General features: G+C 40.5%; 1 protein-coding gene across 1 annotated transcript in view; it reads left to right on the plus strand.

Annotated features, from left to right (window-relative positions):
- The first annotated feature begins 210 nt into the window (after positions 1-210).
- Positions 211-21,118, plus strand: part of LOC117324856 (receptor-type tyrosine-protein phosphatase S-like) — a 168,629-nt gene continuing 147,721 nt past the window's right edge. Inside the window, 1 exon segment of the mRNA XM_033880684.1 lies at positions 211-501. Coding sequence (XP_033736575.1) covers positions 426-501 — 76 coding nt within the window. The 5' untranslated portion in view covers positions 211-425.

A 21,118-nucleotide genomic window follows, 5' to 3' on the forward strand; every position in this document is an offset into this window, starting at 1 on the left:
CTTTCATCCGTAAGTTGACAGTCGCGTGCCTCGAGGTTATCGCAGTAATGTTTTTGTGTATGAAATCCATAATTTTCCGCTACAGAGTACAGTCGGTGAGCCTGCAAGGTGTCTGTGTGTGGTGTGTGTACCTGACGGGGTAGTCCCCCATGCTCCCCATTTGGTTGTAAGCCCGCCCCAATATACGTGTGTCGATACGGCTGCTGAAGTGCTGGTAACAGAGAGAGCACCGATATCAGCCACGCATGCGCAAACATGAGTGCATCGCTTTCATATGTGTGTTTAGCAGATGGAGTAATGAAATAGACTCCACGAACTGGGCAATACAGACAAAGTCTGGATTAGTCGACCTTACCTACTTTATATCTCATTCGAAATGTGACATTTATTCTACATTACGTATGGATTTGACATGATTCTTCAAAATGTCTGAGTTTGTTTGGATTATACGTGGAGTGTTAACTTTGTTTCTGTGTAGAGTTGGATTAACTATCGACACTGGTAAGTGTTTTAAACTGTTACAGTCTCTGTATCCTTGTATGTACGTGCGAATGTATGTATTCAAAATGTCCAGGGAGGGGGAGGGAGTGGTACGTAAGATACGGCTCGGCTAATATTGATATTAACCCACAAACTGTGAGTAAGTATTACTAATGGACCAAAGGTGTGTTTATGTATGCTTGACCTCTGTACGGGGTCAGATATATACATATGTAACGGTATGTATATAAACATTTATTCCTATACAATCTAGCATACATTTCCTTTTGAATATGTCGTTAAGTATGTTTGTAGCATCTGTGACACCAAACGTATTAATTGTGTGTGCTACAGTTTTACACAAGCATAGAAGTCACTGAAGCGTGACTGTAGAAAGTGATGTAGCCTGAAAGCTGGTATACATTCCAGAAATACATTACATACTAAAACTTTAAAATACAAGTTTAAAGCCCTCTCTTTTCAGTAGAGTTTGACAGAGGTTTCTGAATGGGTTTATTTACAGACGATTACCACTACATAACGACTATACTTCTCAACATTGATGAGCAAATTATAACCCAAGCATGCAATACTGCTGATGATATAAACACGAGCTATAAAAAGTGACACTTAGTTGGCAGTCAAATTATGGGAAGATTTGGGGGTTTATTTGTGAGGTGACACCTGTATAATTATATGATGTGGGGGTCTGTTTGTGCGGTGACACATGTATAATTATAAGCGTGTTTACATGACGAACAACTCTCAGAAACTCTCAAATACACTATCCTTGGACAAAACTTCTCTCTGGAAATGTTCCTGAAGGTGGCGTAGTATTTCACCGAAGGTCGCTTATTACAGAGAAAATGTGTTATATGTACATGGTACCCTCTTGACACACATATATTATTGTGGGCCATTCAGTTCACCTTGGCTGGAAAACGGGGGATGGAGCACAATCATTTGTTACAAAGCTACAAATATGAATGACAGGATGATAACAGCAAAACAAATATTAATGTAAATAACAATGTAATCGGTTACAATATCAGAGATTCGGGGTTATTCCCGACGTGTTGGGTACACAATACATTATAGTATGTCTGCCTCCCTTGATTGGCCTGGGTTTGTGGTACACGCCCTATGTATGGCTCCAGGCACCTACTATTTGTACCGCACTGGAAAGGTAATTAATTTATACAAGATAAACGGGATATGTTCATGGTCAGTTACCACTAATGGCACCCCACAGCTATAACTTATCATGTCCAGCTCGGGACGTGTGCTGTGTCCACGCTTCCCGGTTAATATTAATCGTTGACCAAGTGTGTTTCCAACTTCAATGTCCATCGTCTAAGACGACTTTGTTGGACCATTGATACTCGAAGTAGATTAGCTTGACCACGACGGGGTACTATGTTGTGTGGTCAGTTTGACACTAGTCCTGATTACTCGTGTTCATTAGAAGCTTGCCACACTGTAGTAGTTAACAACGTAATAATATTGACTGGTCCTGTAGACCCAGAAGGCCAATCCTGACGGCTATTGTAGGGCAATGTCCAATACAACATGAACACTGTGAGCAAACATTTAAGTGATTTATTTTCTTCAATGTTCCTAAATGGTGCTGAATGGATACCAGTTTGTCTGACAATGTATTCTTCTTGAGTGACCAGGTGGTTCGCGAATTACCTATTGTTTCCTTCTCTATAACGTATAATCTCGGATTTCTAAACATCGTGTGGTTGGGTTAGAGCTATGTATGCCAGTCTTGTGTTGCTGACTGATGGACCAAACTAATAATTGAATTGACTAACTAAAACAAACGAAGTCTCCAGGAACTGTGTACTCTATATCTACGTACGGACATGTATTACTTCCCAGGACTCTGCGTCCCCTGGGGCTCGTGAATTATCTCGTGTGGGGATCATACACAAACATAGCGCTGTTAGGAGCGCAGATTATACAGATCTGTAGTAGAAATCACCTACATATGTCCTCGAGGAAGCTAGGACGTTAACAACAGACAAATATATTTGTATGGATACACATACAACAACGGACTTCCTTAACCTGTGTTCTAACTTTCGGTACTTAATAAGACTTCATGTTTCGTTATAATGATACATTCCATCGAACACCCTTTCGTTCACACTAATACAAAGTATTCCGATTCGTACAAAGGTTCCTAATATTTTTATGAAGTTTTCACGCTAACAATTTAGTTTTGAACGGAAGTATGGAATTCAAGTTTTGTTTGGTATTACAGTGAGTGTATGTAGACGTTTCCAGATAAGACCACTTAGTCTTTATACATGTATTTGTTGTATAATACTCGTGCATTTCGGGATGTTTTGCAAGTAGCGCAGGTTGGTAGCTCTAGGCACGCCACTGCTATGTTTTGTTTTGGAGTGATGAATATTGGGGAGTAAACTAGAAACAAATTATATTTTTAGCCCATCATCGTGGTGGTCTGTTTAAATCCCTGTCGTCCGTGGTCCTTCGTACGTCTGTCTTTGTCCGTCCATAAACAACCTTGTTATCGCTATTTCTTGAGAAGTAAACGATTGATCATGTGTAGCTTTCACTTGGTCCCTAGATTTACATGGTCAATTTTGACTGTTTGAAAAACAAAATGGCTGACGAGACAACTATCTTGAATTTTGAAAGTTATAGTCTGTATAGCTATTTCTCAAAATGTTCCCGATCGATCTTTCTCAAATTCTATATTTACACTACTCCCTGGACTTAGTTGTGTATGATTATTTTGAGACTGAACAGAAAACAAGATGGTTGACAGGCAAACATTTTGAATTTTAACTGCTACTAAAAAAACTTCTTCTTGAAAGTTCTTCATAGATCTTTATAGATTTTTTTATAGATCCATTGATTTCAATTAAGAGGAGCAGAGGAAGGTGAGAGAAGATCAGTCTGTATAGCACCCTATATCTTCACCTCATGTAATGTATTTGACATAGGACAATTTGCCAGTAATGTTGAAAAGCTTTCCTATAAATATAAGGAAGATTAAATGTGTCAGTAATGTTGAAAAGCTTTTTTTATAAATATAAGGAAGATTAAATATGTCAGTAACGTTGAAAAGCTATTCTAGAAATATAAGAAAGATTAAATATGTCAGTAACGTTGAAAAGCTATTCTATAAATATAAGGAAGATTAAATTTGTCAGTAACGTTGAAAAGCTATTCTAGAAATATAAGAAAGATTAAATATGTCAGTAACGTTGAAAAGCTATTCTATAAATATAAGGAAGATTAAATTTGTCAGTAACGTTGAAAAGCTATTCTAGAAATATAAGAAAGATTAAATATGTCAGTAACGTTGAAAAGCTATTCTATAAATATAAGGAAGATTAAATTTGTCAGTAACGTTGAAAAGCTATTCTGGAAATATAAGAAAGATTAAATATTTCAGTAACGTTGAAAAGCTATTCTAGAAATATAAGGAAGATTAAATTTGTCAGTAACGTTGAAAAGCTATTCTATAAATATAAGGAAGTATACACTATGTATTTGTTTCTGAATCCTTTTATCTTTTGTGTTATGTACTATTATAATTTACAACAGTATGATCAAGTTAAAACTAATCTAGATCACTCAATGGAGGGCGCCAAATCCCTTCGGTATCTGTCGTTTTTATATGACACAGCCATTGTGATGATTAGAAGACCACTTTTGACGTTGTTTTAGATCTTAAAGTACATTCATTGTTATTTATCTGCAAAAAATTAAATCTATATTTTCTTTAAACCAATAAATGACTAATTATTTGATGAGGAGGACACCCTTATATTTCATTTATTTTAATGTCAATACTGATTTGTTTTAATCAATTGTTTTCTTCGTAACACATAAATGTAATGCGGTTATGAACAGTCCATGAGACTTAGGATTGGGGACGATAGCGTTTTATCGTGGGGTGAGTTACCTCGGCCATCAAACTGTCGGCATGTAGAGGGAACCTTCTCCAAATTAATGAACCGGTCTTTTTTGTCGGTTGTAAGTGACAACTTTATTTTCCGTCAAAAATCTAATTAAAGCAGTTTGGACATTCTTGTTTGGGAATGTGCTCGCGCCACACGCGTGCAGGTGATAATTATGTAGGAGTGTTCATTCACATCCTCGACAAATATAGAACTTGGTCGAGGCTCCCCTAATTGAACAAATGATAAATGAAATTTTCTCCAAACAAAATGTGACTTTTCTCGCAGATATTCCTGTTGGATATTTTTGATTTAATTGATAATTATACGCCTATTCCGTCTCAAGGTTGTTTTTAAATGAATACTGATCGACATACCAAATTAATTCTCTCTCAGAGATTCTGGTATGTCGGTCAGGCCCAGTTATTCCTGAAGGGATCGTGACGTTTCCATGAGAACGATTTTCAACATAAGTTTCCATTAGCCATATATGAATTACGTGTGTTTTTATCTGTTCGTTTTCGTATCCCCCTCTCTCCTTCATATTAAGTATATATGTGTACCGTGACTGCCCGCTTTCTGTTGGATCCCCAAGGTACACTGCCCTTTCTTTGTGTTCGCGAGCACTAAGAGTTAGTCACGGTACGAGAGAATACGAGAAATGCAGCCGTATCTACACTCTACCTTTTAGACGAGAGATGTACAGGTAATATAACCATATCTCATATCCTGATTTAAACGCTTATCAGATCAGGATTTTTGGGTTATTTTTCATGTCAAGTACCTGTGTAATGCTTGTGAATACAGTGGTTGGGCCAGGCTACAGACAACAAGCGTTTCTTAGATCAGGAGATAGCATCCAACAGCTGTTTTAGTCTAGGCCAGTCAGCGAGTGATTTAACACGTCCAGCAATCACTGGGATAGTTTGTTTAGTTACGTTTTTACGAAGAAAAAAACAACACGTTTTAGTGAGAAAGAAACACCGGTTTATTTTCATAACTTCAAAATGCGTAGTCGTATTGATGCTACTTGTTAGCCTGGTTTTATAGATTTACGCATTTCGTGAAAAAATATCGGTAGGAAGTAAATAACAGGAACACATGTTATTGAGGGTTCTGTGTAAATGAAATATTTACGCGTACCACCATCCCCTCTCAAAGGACACGGACAGACTATCTAGTTCTCCACAAAGGACATGGACAGACTATCTAGTCCTCCACAAAGGACACGGACAGACTATCTAGTCCTCCACAAAGGACATGTACACACTATCTAGTCCTCCACAAAGGACACAGACAGACTATCTAGTCCTCCACAAAGGACACGGACAGACTATCTAGTCCTCCACAAAGGACACGGACAGACTATCTAGTCCTCCACAAAGGACAGACAGACTATTTAGTCCTCCACAAAGGACACGGACAGACTATCTAGTCCTCCACAAAGGACAGACAGACTATTTAGTCCTCCACAAAGGACACGGACAGACTATCTAGTCCTCCACAAAGGACAGACAGACTATTTAGTCCTCCACAAAGGACATGGACAGACTATCAAGTCCTCCACAAAGGACACGGACAGACTATCTAGTCCTCCACAAAGGACATGTACAGACTATCTAGTCCTCCACAAAGGACACAGACAGACTATCTAGTCGTCCACAAAGGACATGGTCAGACTATCTAGTCCTCCACAAAGGACACGGACAGACTATCTAGTCCTACACAAAGGACACGGACAGACTATCTAGTCCTACACAAAGGACACGGAAAGACTATCTAGTCCTCCACAAAGGACACGGACAGACTATCTAGTCCTACACAAAGGACATGGACAGGCTATCTAGTCCTCCACAAAGGACAGACAGACTATCTAGTCCTCCACAAAGGACACGGACAGACTATCTAGTCCTCCACAAAGGACAGACAGACTATCTAGTCCTCCACAAAGGACACGGACAGACTATCTAGTCCTACACAAAGGACACGGACAGACTATCTAGTCCTACACAAAGGACATGGACAGGCTATCTAGTCCTCCACAAAGGACACGGACAGACTATCTAGTCCTCCACAAAGGACATGGACAGACTATCTAGTCCTCCACAAAGGACACGGACAGACTATCTAGTCCTCCACAAAGGACACGGACAGACTATCTAGTCCTCCACAAAGGACACGGACAGACTATCTAGTCCTCCACAAAGGACACGGACAGACTATCTAGTCCTCCACAAAGGACGTGGACAGACTATCTAGTCCTCCACAAAGGACACGGACAGACTATCTAGTCCTCCACAAAGGACAGACAGACTATCTAGTCCTCCACAAAGGACACGGACAGACTATCTAGTCCTCCACAAAGGACACGGACAGACTATCTAGTCCTCCACAAAGGACAGACAGACTATCTAGTCCTCCACAAAGGACACGGTCAGACTATCTAGTCCTCCACAAAGGACGTGGACAGACTATCTAGTCCTCCACAAAGGACACGGACAGACTATCTAGTCCTCCACAAAGGACACGGACAGACTATCTAGTCCTCCACAAAGGACACGGACAGACTATCTAGTCCTCCACAAAGGACACGGGCAGACTATCTAGTCCTCCACAAAGGACACGGACAGACTATCTAGTCGTCCACAAAGGACATGGACAGACTTTTTAATCCTCCACAAAGGACATGTTATTCTCGATTCCACACGAAGTCCCGACGACACATGAAAAAGAAATGAGATTTTACTATTCACTTGTGCGACATTAATGAATTACCGGCCTTGTGTCGGATGACAACTCACGGAAGTGATTTATACCGGAAGTGAGGTAATTTGTCGTCGGCTGTCGCTAGGGTTTAGGTGGCCATACTATACTATAATGTCAGATGCCAGACATCAATTTACGATGACTACGTAGTAGGGGAAAACAATATAAACAAGCTGGTCGGAATTTATTGTTCCCGGCCATCGTACGTTAGGGAGTATTGTTTACAGCGGGTCATCTGGACGTGTACTGAAGGTATTGGTGACTGGTGGCTGTGTGTCAAACATCGCATACTTAATGTTCTTAATTTATATATCATATATTAACTTGAGTGAAAATGTGTTTTAATTATTCCAGATGGACATTAATTATTTGGAAACCGAGGTGTCCAAAATAGGATATAGCGGCCTTTCCTCGTGGCCTGTATTACAAATTCAGATTGCATTGCCCTAGACTGTTAAAAGTAATGGAACCATCATATAATTTTGATTTACGAAGAGATAGATTGAAAGTAGATACAAATTGATAAAAACTAACAGCTGATCGCTGCTGATGGCCCTATGGCGGTAATATGAGAGCTGATGATATTTTACTTGCGAACCAATCGGCCTGGATGCACTCCCGAGAGAAGTTGACAACGTTTCAAGCTATGTAAACTGATAATTAAGGCGAAGCTATATAAAACATTAGGTATACGTTACAGATTTGGTCTAGAAAAGGGCGCAAATCGTGTGTGTGTGACACTGTCGTCTGCGGCAGCCATCACGGAGGAATTGATCGGAAGCGGAAATTGGAAATTATGACCAAAAACATATCTGTAGGGATAGATAGATGGTGAATAATCGATAACACTTTACGGAGTAACTTCGGGTCATTTCAACCCGTTCATTTACGCATATAGCTTGTTATTTTGAGATGTCCGCCATTTACCGCGGGCGTGATTGGGCGTAAGTGTTGTCCGTCGAGTGGACAAGATCGTTTCGGCATTGCTGTGGATTATGCAAGTGTTATTTTCTTGTCACATAAAAGTAGCCAATGTTACATCAGTGAGCTCATGGTTTAGAGGAAAAACTTCGATTTGTTGTCATATAAACCGGTGGTTAATGGATAGAAAACTTCTCCGACAGGTGTCGCTCTAGATCGGTAACTAAATAATACGTTTGTTGTCATTAACTGTATTATAAATAGTGGCGCTTCTCATTCCCACAGACCATCGACTGACGAATCGAACAGTTCTTCATTTCATTTTAGATCAAAAGCAGCTGAGATTATATAACGTTTAGCTAAATAATAAAATACAGTTTAGTGTCGTAATAAAGAAAGAAAACAGCAAAGAGATGGAAACATGAGGTTTATTATTGTTTGTCTGGTGTACATAGCAATCTAACCCTCACCACGTTAATAATTAAAAATAGAATTCAATTTTAATGGTTGCGTCCTCTTTCATCGGAAGCTTTTACGGGTTATATAATGAGCCAATCAAATCAAAATAATCAATATTTAGAACAGACGGCGAAAATATCAGCAGCGAGCGTAGCATGTGAGCATATCCCTCGGAGAGACCCGTGTATCATTGACGTCCGGGTGAATGCGACCAATGAACTGGCCCCTTTGATACACAGGTTCAAAAGCATTCAAATAATTACATTATTGATGTTTTCCGTACTCCAGAATCAGATTGATTTTTTTCATTATTTTTTTTACCTTAATAAGAAATATTTTTTTATCGCGGTCTAGAATCAAGTCCACGTTTTTTTTTCTGTACAATATCAAAATACCTCGAATTATAAACTACCAAGAGAACTGACGAGTGTACCTGTAATGTAGAACGAGGACGGTACCTCTGCATTGGGATATGTTTGTCAACTATTTGCCAGGAATGAGAAAGTGTATCTGTCACCTGGGACAACTCCGTCTACTTTTAACCCAGAAAGAGGACGTTTACTTCTAACCTCGAGCGAATTTGTGTACGTGTACCTTTAATCTGTGAATTGTAAACGTGAAGCTTTGCATCTCACCTTGGACGGCTTTATGAATTTGTGGTCAACACCGAAGAAGTGCGCCGTTGATTTAAGAGGAGTTTATATACTTTAAAACAAGAATTACGAGATCGTTTATTTTAAAGTAGAACACGGAAGGTAACCCTCTCACATTGGGGCGAGTCTGTGTGAACGAGAATATCAACTTTTGAACAAGAACGATGAACCTGAAGTGAAGTTTGTGGATGGCTTTAGACCATGGTTCTATACACTACAAACTATGTGTGTGTCGATAGACTCGGACATGACCAGGGAGAGTGCATAGAACGATAACCGGGTCCTAACTAGGCAAGGCTCTAACCAGGCCCTAACTAGGCAGGGCTCTAACCAGGTCCTAACTAGGCAGGGCTCTAACCAGGTCCTAACCAGGTCCTAACTAGGCAGAGCTCTAACCAGGTCCTAACTAGGCAGGGCTCTAACCAGGCCCTAACTAGGCAGGGCTCTAACCAGGCCCTAACTAGGCAGGGCTCTAACCAGGTCCTAACTAGGCAAGGCTCTAACCAGGCCCTAACTAGGCAGGGCTCTAACCAGGCCCTAACTAGGCAGGGCTCTAACCAGGTCCTAAATAGGCAAGGTCCTAACCAGTTCCTAACTAGGCAGAGCTATAACCAGGTCCTAACTAGGCAGGGCTCTAACCAGGCCCTAACTAGGCAGGGCTCTAACCAGGCCCTAACTAGGCAGGGCTCTAACCAGGCCCTAACTAGGCAGGGCTCTAACCAGGTCCTAAATAGGCAAGGCTCTAACCAGGCCCTAACTAGGCATGGCTCTACCAGGTCCTAACTAGGCATGGCTCTAACCAGGTCCTAACCAGTTCCTAACTAGGCAGAGCTATAACCAGGTCCTAACTAGGCAGGGCTCTAACCAGGTCCTAACTAGGCAGAGCTATAACCAGGTCCTAACTAGACAGGGCTCTAACCAGGTCCTAACTAGGTCCTCACCAGACGGGGTCATAAATACATGTGTAGGCAGCCCCTATTCCTTAAAGTCATTCATTACCAAACAAAACATAAATCCTTAATTTGACGTGTTACATGTTTAACGCGTGTTTAATGAATCGGTTTTCTCGAGAACACAAAACATCACCATGGCTGATGAAACAATAAGTTACCCGGTAAATTACTCATTTCATGGTTAAGTGTTCTGATAGTATTGACCTAGTATTGAGCTCTTCTGAATGAGATGATAAACAATGCCGTTTATTATATCAAAAATTGCGAAATTGTCAATATTGAAGGAAAACATGCTGAGTTGAGTTTTAATAGATTGGTACATGTAGGTCTAGACAGTTGAGAGGCTGTCATAACCCCAGGCAGGTGCGTGAGTACAGGCCATCAGACGGGCCACGTATTGTGAAGTCGGGCTTTGTCCAATGAGCATGCAACGATTACAGTCTACATTTTTGTGTGAATTTTTAGAGGGTGACCAGTGTAGGGCGGATGGACGGGGTCTTGTATGTTGGGTGGGGGAACGGGGCACGTACAAGTCTTGTAAGTTGACTGGGAAAACGGGGCCTCGTAGGTTGGGAAGGGGACGGGGCACTTACGATTCTCGTGGGGACGGGGTTACACATGATGACGTAGGTAGAAGAGACGGGTCATGTCTTCGCACCACTTGGTACTCACGAGAACATGTCCGAATGTACCAAATCCTTTCTGTCACAACTGTGTCATCGTTATTATTAGCTTAGTCAGATTGATCGCCATTGCTGTCATGATGTTTATTTAAAAGGGGGATGTACTAAATTGATAAGGATAATATCAACACTGATTTCATCGCAACAGAGTAAAGTAATAGCATTTTAATGGATAATTCATGGGGCACGTGTGATGGAGGAAAGAAAACAATGTTAATGTAAGGAATACCGTTTTATATCAAACCACACCACGGTCATAGCATACTGCCATAGTCCTATATCAATAAACTCACTATCGCCTTATTCACAAACCGGAAGTCCAGTATATACATTATAACCAGTGTGTTATATCGCACGGCCTTTACCCGTCGGATGAATTACAGCCCTCCTCACTGGCTGACGTTTGTTTGTCTAATCAGCTGGTATTCCCTTATAGCGGTACAGGACGGTGAGAGAACCAATCTATTGTCCAGTCGTTGTACGACAAATATTGTTTTTATCATATGGAAATATTAATAGATTGATGATGATTAATGAGTCGCTACAAGTACTGTTTAATTCATAACAACTATCACCTGGACGTCAAATTGGTTTTGACACACGCTTACTTCGATACCGATATTGGTCAATAATTCACATAGCCTCGGTACCATTGACTGCCAACATATGGCGATAATAGTGGAGAATGAATCAGGTAAGATCGGGTAACATGATATCACATGGACAACATATCAGACAACCACGGGTCCCCGGGGGGTAGAGATGTGTTCAGGATGGGGTCCATTGGCTGGCTTGATGGATACCGGTACGGGTATATTGGTCATTGCTACTCATCCATTATTTATAGATCGTGTGCACGAACTGTGACGGTTTGTTTAGTCATCCCGTCTAAGATATCAGTGATAAGACCGGGGATTATTTTATGTTTAGTTAGGATATTGGGCGGATATGGACTTGATTGCGAAGGAAATATCTAATTAGCGTTTTATCAGACCGCCCTTTGGGACAGTGGGACAAAGACACGGCATATGTAAGTTTAGATGGTATCGGGGCGACCTCCGACTGTGGTTGTACATCGGGTGGCCGATCTGTCCACATCAGCCTGTGGTCCGTCACTTGTCGTTGTGGGGTGGTCATCACTGGCACGCCAGGCCATTCAAGTCGGGTTAGGCTGGACTTGTGGGAGATGTGGGGCACAGTGATTACATCAAACAACACATGGCCAACAATTAGGACAAAAGGCCTGATTATATTTAATACATTATTAGCATTGAGTATAATTAAAGAAGACAATTCGGCCCCTAAATGAGGAACTTCCGAGTCCAATATATGATTACTGCTGTCCCGAAGCAGAGACACAATGACCGGTCGATACGGGTTAGTTTGCAAACAGCACAGATAATTACTTTACATGAAATTGGTAACGAGTTTGGAAACAATTTCAATTGCAGTAATACATGTTAAATTCTTGATATTTAAATGAGACTGACAATAAAAAAACAACTCAGAGACGATGCCAATACAGACCTGGAATAATTGGTTTTGTCCAGCCACTGAATCAGATATGTTAGGATATAGACATGAAACCGTGGCCTGAGCTAACTCAATTTGGTCCGGTTACCGAACGTGGAGCGTTTCGAGTGTTGATCACGTCTGTATCAGGCAAGTGTTTCCATGTCTGGGTCATTATAACACTTGACCAGCGAACTTCCCGCAAATAGAAACAGATTTACTTTATACACGCGTTCGTCATCAGAATGTCAAGTTTCTCAGATTTGTAGATTTGCCGAGTCGAGTTGTTTTTAGTTCATTTTGTCAATGCTCACTTTAACCATACTAAACTGAGGTCGTTTTCTGCTTTTGTAAACTGGCACTTATCGCACTTATCAGACATGATCACGTCTGTTACATTTCAAATTAGTTAATACAATAATGTCAGATGCAGTATATTTTATCGGCTTCACTAGCGGATCCAGGGGGTGGGGGGTGGGGGGTGGGGGGTGGGGGTTCTAGGGGCTGGGGGTCAGGCCCCTTCTTTTTATAGCCTTAAAAAAACGCCTATGCCAACCCACCCCCACCCCTATCGAAAATCTTTTCCCCGAAAGATTGCAAAATTTCCTATAATCATTTCATTTTCCGAAATTTTGCCCCCCAGACCCCTCGCCAAAAAAATGTTGCTTATACTTATATTACCGGTGTATCAACTCTATCACGTTTGCAATTAATTCCTACTCCTGATGCATGACGTCACCGCTCGTGTTTCCAACCATATTGCATGTAACGGCAAGACTTGAAATACGTCCATGATCTTAGTTATTGATATAATGTCGAAGTTCTACTTGAACTGAGAAGTGTATACGGGACTAGTGAGGCTTTTGTTTTCGACAGAACGAGTGGATTTGGATGACATTCCCTGATTACATTAAACGCTAGTCGGTCTAGTCTAGTCGGTCTAGTCGGTCTAGCCGCTTCATAGCTAGAGGTGTCGCAATGACGATATGTTAAACGAAGTATTATTTTCCTTTCAAACGGACACTTTATTATTTCCATCAGCTTCCTGAGCGATGGTGGTGTTTGATTTTCTATGATGCATGCGATTCTCAAATTTGATATGGTTTATCCGGGCACGTGGAAGGTATGTTTGGGGAGATATCGCGTGCACTCTCCGCGTTAACAACGCACGTCACTGCTACGCTTGCCACCATGGGGCGTTGAATAAAAGACGAAGCTTGGTGGATATGCAATGCACATGCAATTTTGTAGAAGTATATTGAAGCGATATAACGGAGTTAAGGACATAAAACTATTGGATCCGCAATCGTATTCAGTTTGACTCGCTTATTGACTAGACAACTATCTATCACCCACAACTAGACAACTATCTATCACCCCCAACTAGACAACTATCTATCAACCCCAACTAGACCACCCTCTATCACCCCAACTAGACCACCCTCTGTCACCCCAACTAGACCACCCTCTGTCACCCCTAACTAGACCACCCTCTGTCACCCCCAACTAGACCACCCTCTGTCACCCTAACTAGACCATCCTCTGTCACCCCCAACTAGACCGTCCTCTGTCACCCCCAACTAGACCATCCTCTGTCACCCCAACTAAACCACCCTCTGTCATCCCAACTAGACCACCCTCTGTCATCCCCAACTAGACCACCCTCTGTGACCTCAAACTAGACCACCCTCTGTCACCCCCAACTAGACCATCCTCTGTCACCCCCAACTAGACCACCCTCTGTGACCCCAAACTAGACCACCCTCTGTCACCCCCAACTAGACCATCCTCTGTCACCCCCAACTAGACCACCCTCTGTGACCCCAAACTAGACCACCCTCTGTCACCCCCAACGAGACTACCCTCTGACTCTGACTATAATTATAGACCTTACAGTACCGGGTATACTAAGGTATAATTATAGACCTTACAGTACCGGGTACACTAAGGTATAATTATAGACCTTACAGTACCGGGTACACTAAGGTATAATTATATACTTTACAGTACCGGGTACACTAAGGTATAATTATAGACCTTACAGTACCGGGTACACTAAGGTATAATTATAGACCTTACAGTACCGGGTACACTAAGGTATAATTATAGACCTTACAGTACCGGGTACACTAAGGTATAGACCTTACAGTACCGGGTATACTAAGGTATAATTATAGACCTTACAGTACCGGGTACACTAAGGTATAATTATAGACCTTACAGTACCGGGTACACTAAGGTATAGACCTTACAGTACCGGGTATACTAAGGTATAATTATAGACCTTACAGTACCGGGTACACTAAGGTATAATTATAGACCTTACAGTAACGGGTACACTAAGGTATAATTATAGACCTTACAGTACCGGGTATACTAAGGTATAGACCTTACAGTACCGGGTATACTAAGGTATAATTATATACCTTACAGTACCGGGTACACTAAGGTATAATTATAGACCTTACAGTACCGGGTATACTAAGGTATAATTATAGACCTTACAGTACCGGGGACACTAAGGTATAATTATAGACCTTACAGTACCGGGTACACTAAGGTATAATTATAGACCTTACAGTACCGGGTACACTAAAGTATAATTATAGACCTTACAGTACCGGGTACACTAAGGTATAATTATAGACCTTACAGTACCGGGTATACTAAGGTATAATTATAGACCTTACAGTACCGGGTATACTAAGGTATAATTATAGACCTTACAGTACCGGGTACACTAAGGTATAATTATAGACCTTACAGTACCGGGTATACTAAGGTATAATTATAGACCTTACAGTACCGGGTACACTAAGGTATAATTATAGACCTTACAGTACCAGGTACACTAAGGTATAATTATAGACCTTACAGTACCGGGTACACTAAGGTATAATTATAGACCTTACAGTACCGGGTACACTAAGGTATAGACCTTACAGTACCGGGTACACTAAGGTATAAGTATAGACCTTACAGTACCGGGTACACTAAGGTATAATTATAGACCTTACAGTACCGGGTACACTAAGGTATAATTATAGACCTTACAGTACCGGGTACACTAAGGTATAATTATAGACCTTACAGTACCGGGTATACTAAGGTATACTTATAGACCTTACAGTACCGGGTACACTAAGGTATAATTATAGACCTTACAGTACCGGGTATACTAAGGTATAATTATAGACCTTACAGTACCGGGTACACTGAGGTATAATTAAAAAAGACAACACGATTTGGGCCACTGACCTTTTAACGGATTCATTCGGTAACCATGGAAACAGAAAGAAGAACATGCAAAAATTTGTTGTCTATTATATTTTACCAACAGGAAACGTAATCTAATTGGCACCAATACGTTTCCCCGCGGTTAGTGTTTCAAGGACATCGTGGAGTTGTTTATTGGTAACACCAGTCACATTGCCTTGAGATAGCGAGCTGTTTTCTTTGTTATTTCCCGTGTTTAACACTGAGTCCATTTCTTCTTGTCTTAAACCACTGGCAATCCCTGGTATGTGATTTGTAATTATAATGTTTTCAAGAAAAACGTGTCTTCCCGTGGTGTTCGCTGTGTATATTTAAACTATTGTTTACATAAACGGATAAATTAAAATGAAAGTTAACAAATTAAATGCCTAATTGGAATTGAAATATAACCGGTGTGTTTAGTTACTACACAAGGAGGCCATGCGGTTTATATTAAATCCGATAACCAGTATCAATGTTGTTCTGAAATCTATACTAATTTACTAAATTGATAAATCTGATAAAAGACATACATCAGATGTAATATGATCTGGGGTGTAATCGACTGTTGTTTAACGGACAAAAAACACTGGTGGGAAAACCTATATATTTGCTTCGTCGGAATGCGAGAGAAGTCAGAGAATAGATTATAGTGGAAACCCTTGGAATGACGTTAGTCTTTGATTGTTATATAGAAAGTAAATAGGGTTATGTATATGTATCCGCTTGTAAAAAGCAAAACATCGATCGGTAGGCTTAATTTGTGATGAGGGTCGGTAACCTAAGGAGAGAGGAGTAGCGGGAGGGATTTCCGGGAGTTTCCGAGTGTTAGAAGTGAGTGGAGTGGATTACGCGAACCTTTGAAGAGCGGTGGACGGATCTTTCCAGGTGGAATGTCGGAGTTGATCCGGTAATGGTGATAGATCTTGTATTACAGTAACGACGTGGTTACAGGCAGGAGGGAGGGCACAGCCGTCACGACGAGGGATTCGATTTATAGGAGGACACTACACGGAGGAAGGGGTCGTTACAGGAGGGATGCACCACACGACAGAGATATTTCGGGATACAGTAGGGAGGACAATACCAACACGATGGAAACTCGAGAGGGTTACCGGAGGAAGGTCACTTCAGTCACTATTGGGGTAAAGGTTACAGTCGGGAGAGCACTATACTCACGACGGAGACTTGAATTACTGGCGTGGAAGCATTACAGTTACGATGGGAAATCGACCGGGTTACAGGTGTGGAAGCATTACAGTTACGATGGGAAATCGACCGGGTTACAGGTGATGAGTAATACACGACGGATACTTTGGTTACTGAGAGAGGGCACGTATGTACATGGCGGGGATTCGGGTTACGGAAGGTACTACACGACGGAGACTCAGATAACAGGTAGAGGGCATTTCACGACGACGACTCGGGCTACAGGAGCGAATCACTACACAACGTAGACGCCGGAGAGCAGGGCATGCGCAGTGCGTCAAGGGTTTCCAGGAGATAAACAAGTCAATGGATGGTACAATGTAGTTTAACTTGCTGTAGTTTCATTGACTGTGGTTTAATTGGCTGTGGTTTTATTGACTAGTTTAGTTGGCGGTAGTCTAATTGACTGTGGTTTGATTGGCTGTAGTGAATTGACTGTAGTTTAATTGACCAGTTTAATTGACTAGTTTAATTGACTGTGGTTTGATTGACTAGTTTAATTGACTGTAGTTTAATTGACTAGTTTGATGGACTAATTTAATTGACTGTAGTTTAATTGACCAGTTTGATTGACTAGTTTAATTGGCTGTAGTTTAATTGACTAGTTTAATTGACTAATTTAATTGACTGTAGTTTAATTGACCAGTTTGATTGACTAGTTTAATTGGCTGTAGTTTAATTGACTAGTTTAATTGACTGTGGATTAATTGGCTGTAGTGTTATATTATTTTTCAGCTTTAGTACATGTATCAGACCAACGATCACAAAGTGAGAGGGAGTTGCCAGGAGCTATTTTTGTTAAGCGAAAAACATTGACCTCTGTCCATCTTATGTAAGCTGTAGACCGAGTAAATGACGTGATTATCTTAAGTTCGTGTTGTTAGTTGTAATATAATCATCGTAATTACCCACCTAAAGATATGCACACCAATTAATACACGCATTACATGAACTGTACTGATCCAGTGTAAGGAGATCTGGCGAAAACTTGGAGATTTAGTTACCAGACCGTGACAGGCAGTCTTGTGTCTATTTCCTTATTGATAAAACACATGCTCAACATCACCACGTACACAATGTGCTACATACAATCGTAAATTAGACTAATTAACTTTTGTTATGTTACATATATGGTGTATATATGTGGTGTTAAGAAGGGCGATATCACTTTGGATTATTTGACAAAATCCATTCAATGTACAGCATGTCATCGAGATTCAGAAAAAGCAGATCATGATTATGTATCCCGGCCCATGAAATGATCTCTATCCTTACTTTCAGTCAGGGATCAAGAGTCACGGTCACTTTGGGCCATATAACAAATCCACTTCCTTACATGTATAGAACATGTCCGCACGAGACCTACTACCGCCATACTATGCTCTAGGATAATCAAAACTAGTTTTGTTCCTCTTCAGAGGGCAGACAAGGGTCAAAGGTCAAGGTCACGTTTTGGTCAAGCAGCACCTTAACTGTAAGAACAATGACAATCACTGAGTAGACATAAGAACATAATTACAAAGAGAACTTCCCTTTACTACATGTACAAACAATAGACACATAACAATTAATAACATGTGACCAATATAAGAGCTCGTGAGGCGGAGTATGGATAGTATATATATAGTAATACTATTTACAGTACGACAATGGCATGATCAACCCTCTAGTAAAATTAATAAGAGTTGGTTTAGAACAGCAGAGCCTGATGGCTACGCGATGTGTGACTGTCAAGCACGCAAATGCAGAAGAGCTCACCATGGGGAGATAACCATGCTAAGCATTGTTTAAAATTGAAATAATCAAATTAAGTTTCAGCTTTATTAAAAAAATAATAACTTGATAGCGATCGGAGGGCAACAAAATAGTAAACCAACGATTTCAAGCAGGCATAATTAGAACTGGGATAAAGTAGATCAAAGGACGAATACGTTTTGAAGCTAGATGCCTTGCTTATAAAGAGGGTTACACTTTTCTTTGTATCTATTCTTCGAACTATGTTTTTTCTGCAATTCACAAGACTAAAATTAAATTTGTCTTAAATAATAACAATTGCCTCATTGATCTGAGCGGTATTCAATGTGTTATTGTAGGGCTCGATGTCAATGATTACAAAACATATCTCGTTGTTGTTATGGCGACGTGTGCTCATTAACCAGCTGGATTGCACTTTTCCCTTCTTCCTGGAATTGACAGGTCTCTGTCTCCAAGATGAAACAGAAGCTGTGACTCTCTCGTTATCCTGTGTTATAATTATATTTTTTATATAAATTAGGAAACCGGGATATTACTCCATCATCAGTATTTCAGACCGGTGGCAAGTCGTTTATTGTCACCCAGACACATGAGTGATGACACCGGGTTAGGGTTCGGCTTTGTTATAACATCTTTGGCAGGGACTCGTTACTTTTTTGGTTATCCCATTTCTTAAACCAATCTATCACCAAGGTCTCCTTTGACTGCTCAGACTGGTCACCAAATGGTAAATTTTGATTTTCGATTCGACCACCACATGTTCACGAATTCCATACTGGACAGCATGGCGTGTTCTATCACATTGGATTCAATGTTTTCTGTATTGAAGTCATACATTAGACATCGGTTGCTTGTAAAATGTCCATAGTTCTGATGTTAAAGTCGATGACTAGTGTTATACTATACGTAAATGTTCAGAAACTGATTGCATGAACGAATAAAACTAGTGTCATATGCACACAAGCTTTGTAATCCAAGGATCTCAGAAGATACCGATCCTGATATTTTTTTTATATATCCTCAGATATTTTTCTTTACTGATATATAAGAAATGTTATTCTTTCAAAGTAATAACGTTATTACGTGGTAATTGATGGCGCGTCGCTGCAGACAAGCTACTCCGGTTCTGTATATATAGAGCGGCCCACATGGCAATGCCAAGTCAAAATCCTCAATAATAGCCAACTATATTTGACGTGTATTCTTTTTTGTCCAGCATTCAACTTTTTTCTTTCTTGTTCTCTCTCTCTCTCTGTGATCCAAACCATACTGTCCTGACGTTATCAGGGAGGCTGTCAGAACAGCCTGGTGTTATCTCTAGGGAGGCTGCCAGAACAGCCAATCGTAGAGACGGAAGGTAAACAAAACCCGACTTAGAATTTAAAGCTTGTGACCTTTGTACTGAGGAAGTACATAAAGACGTAGGTAAAACATCACTCCGATAACCACGCACCTGGCCCACCTATCTCCTCATCCTCATACTACTGCCGCCTTATCGGACATATTTCGAGAAAATACCACGATTCTTCAAAGATTCATCTTATCGCGCCTCGCTTCTAAATCCTACTTTGTTCCAATGTGTCAGTGATATGTATATCTACATCTCCAGCACGACCCGTCTAGTCTGATCACAAGGATCCCAATTCATCTCTTTTGATAGGCGATGTTGTTCTTGGTATAAATCAGTCTTTTTATTATGACTATTGCAGTTTTTGTACTTATTGGTACACTTTTATACACAATGTTTCTGTATGGCTGTATCTGGTGTCGTATTACAGTGATGTGATAGAGGTTAGGTACATACCTCTAGTTGTCACACACATTAAATATGGCAGTATCTGGTGTTGTAGTACAATGATGTCATAGAGGTTAGGTAAGCACACACATTAAATATGGCTGTATCTGGTGTTGTATTACAGTGATGTCATAGAGGTAAGGTAACCCTTGTTGTCACACACATTAAATATGGCTGTATCTGGTGTTGTATTACAGTGATGTCATAGAGGGTAGGTAACTCTAGTCACACACATTAAATATGGTTGTATCTGGTGTTGTAGTACAATGATGTCATAGAGGTTAGGTAACTCTTGTTGTCACACACATTAAATATGGCTGTATCTGGTGTTGTATTACAGTGATGTCATAGAGGGTAGGTAACTCTAGTTGTCACACACATTAAATATGGTTGTATCTGGTGTTGTAGTACAATGATGTCATAGAGGTTAGGTAACTCTAGTTGTCACACACATTAAATATGGTTGTATCTGGTGTTGTAGTACAATGATGTCATAGAGGTTAGGTAACCCTTGTTGTCACACACATTAAATATGGCTGTATCTGGTAGTACAATGATGTCACAGAGGTTAGGTAACTAGTTGTCACACACATTAAATATGGCTGTATCTGGTGTTGTATTACAATGATGTCATAGAGGTTAGGTAACTCTTGTTGTCACACACATTAAATATGGCTGTATCTGGTGTTGTATTACAGTGATGTCATAGAGGTAAGGTAACTAGTTGTCACACACA

Source organism: Pecten maximus, chromosome 4, assembly GCF_902652985.1.
Source record: "Pecten maximus chromosome 4, xPecMax1.1, whole genome shotgun sequence".
In the NCBI taxonomy this organism is placed as follows: Eukaryota; Metazoa; Mollusca; class Bivalvia; order Pectinida; family Pectinidae; genus Pecten; species Pecten maximus.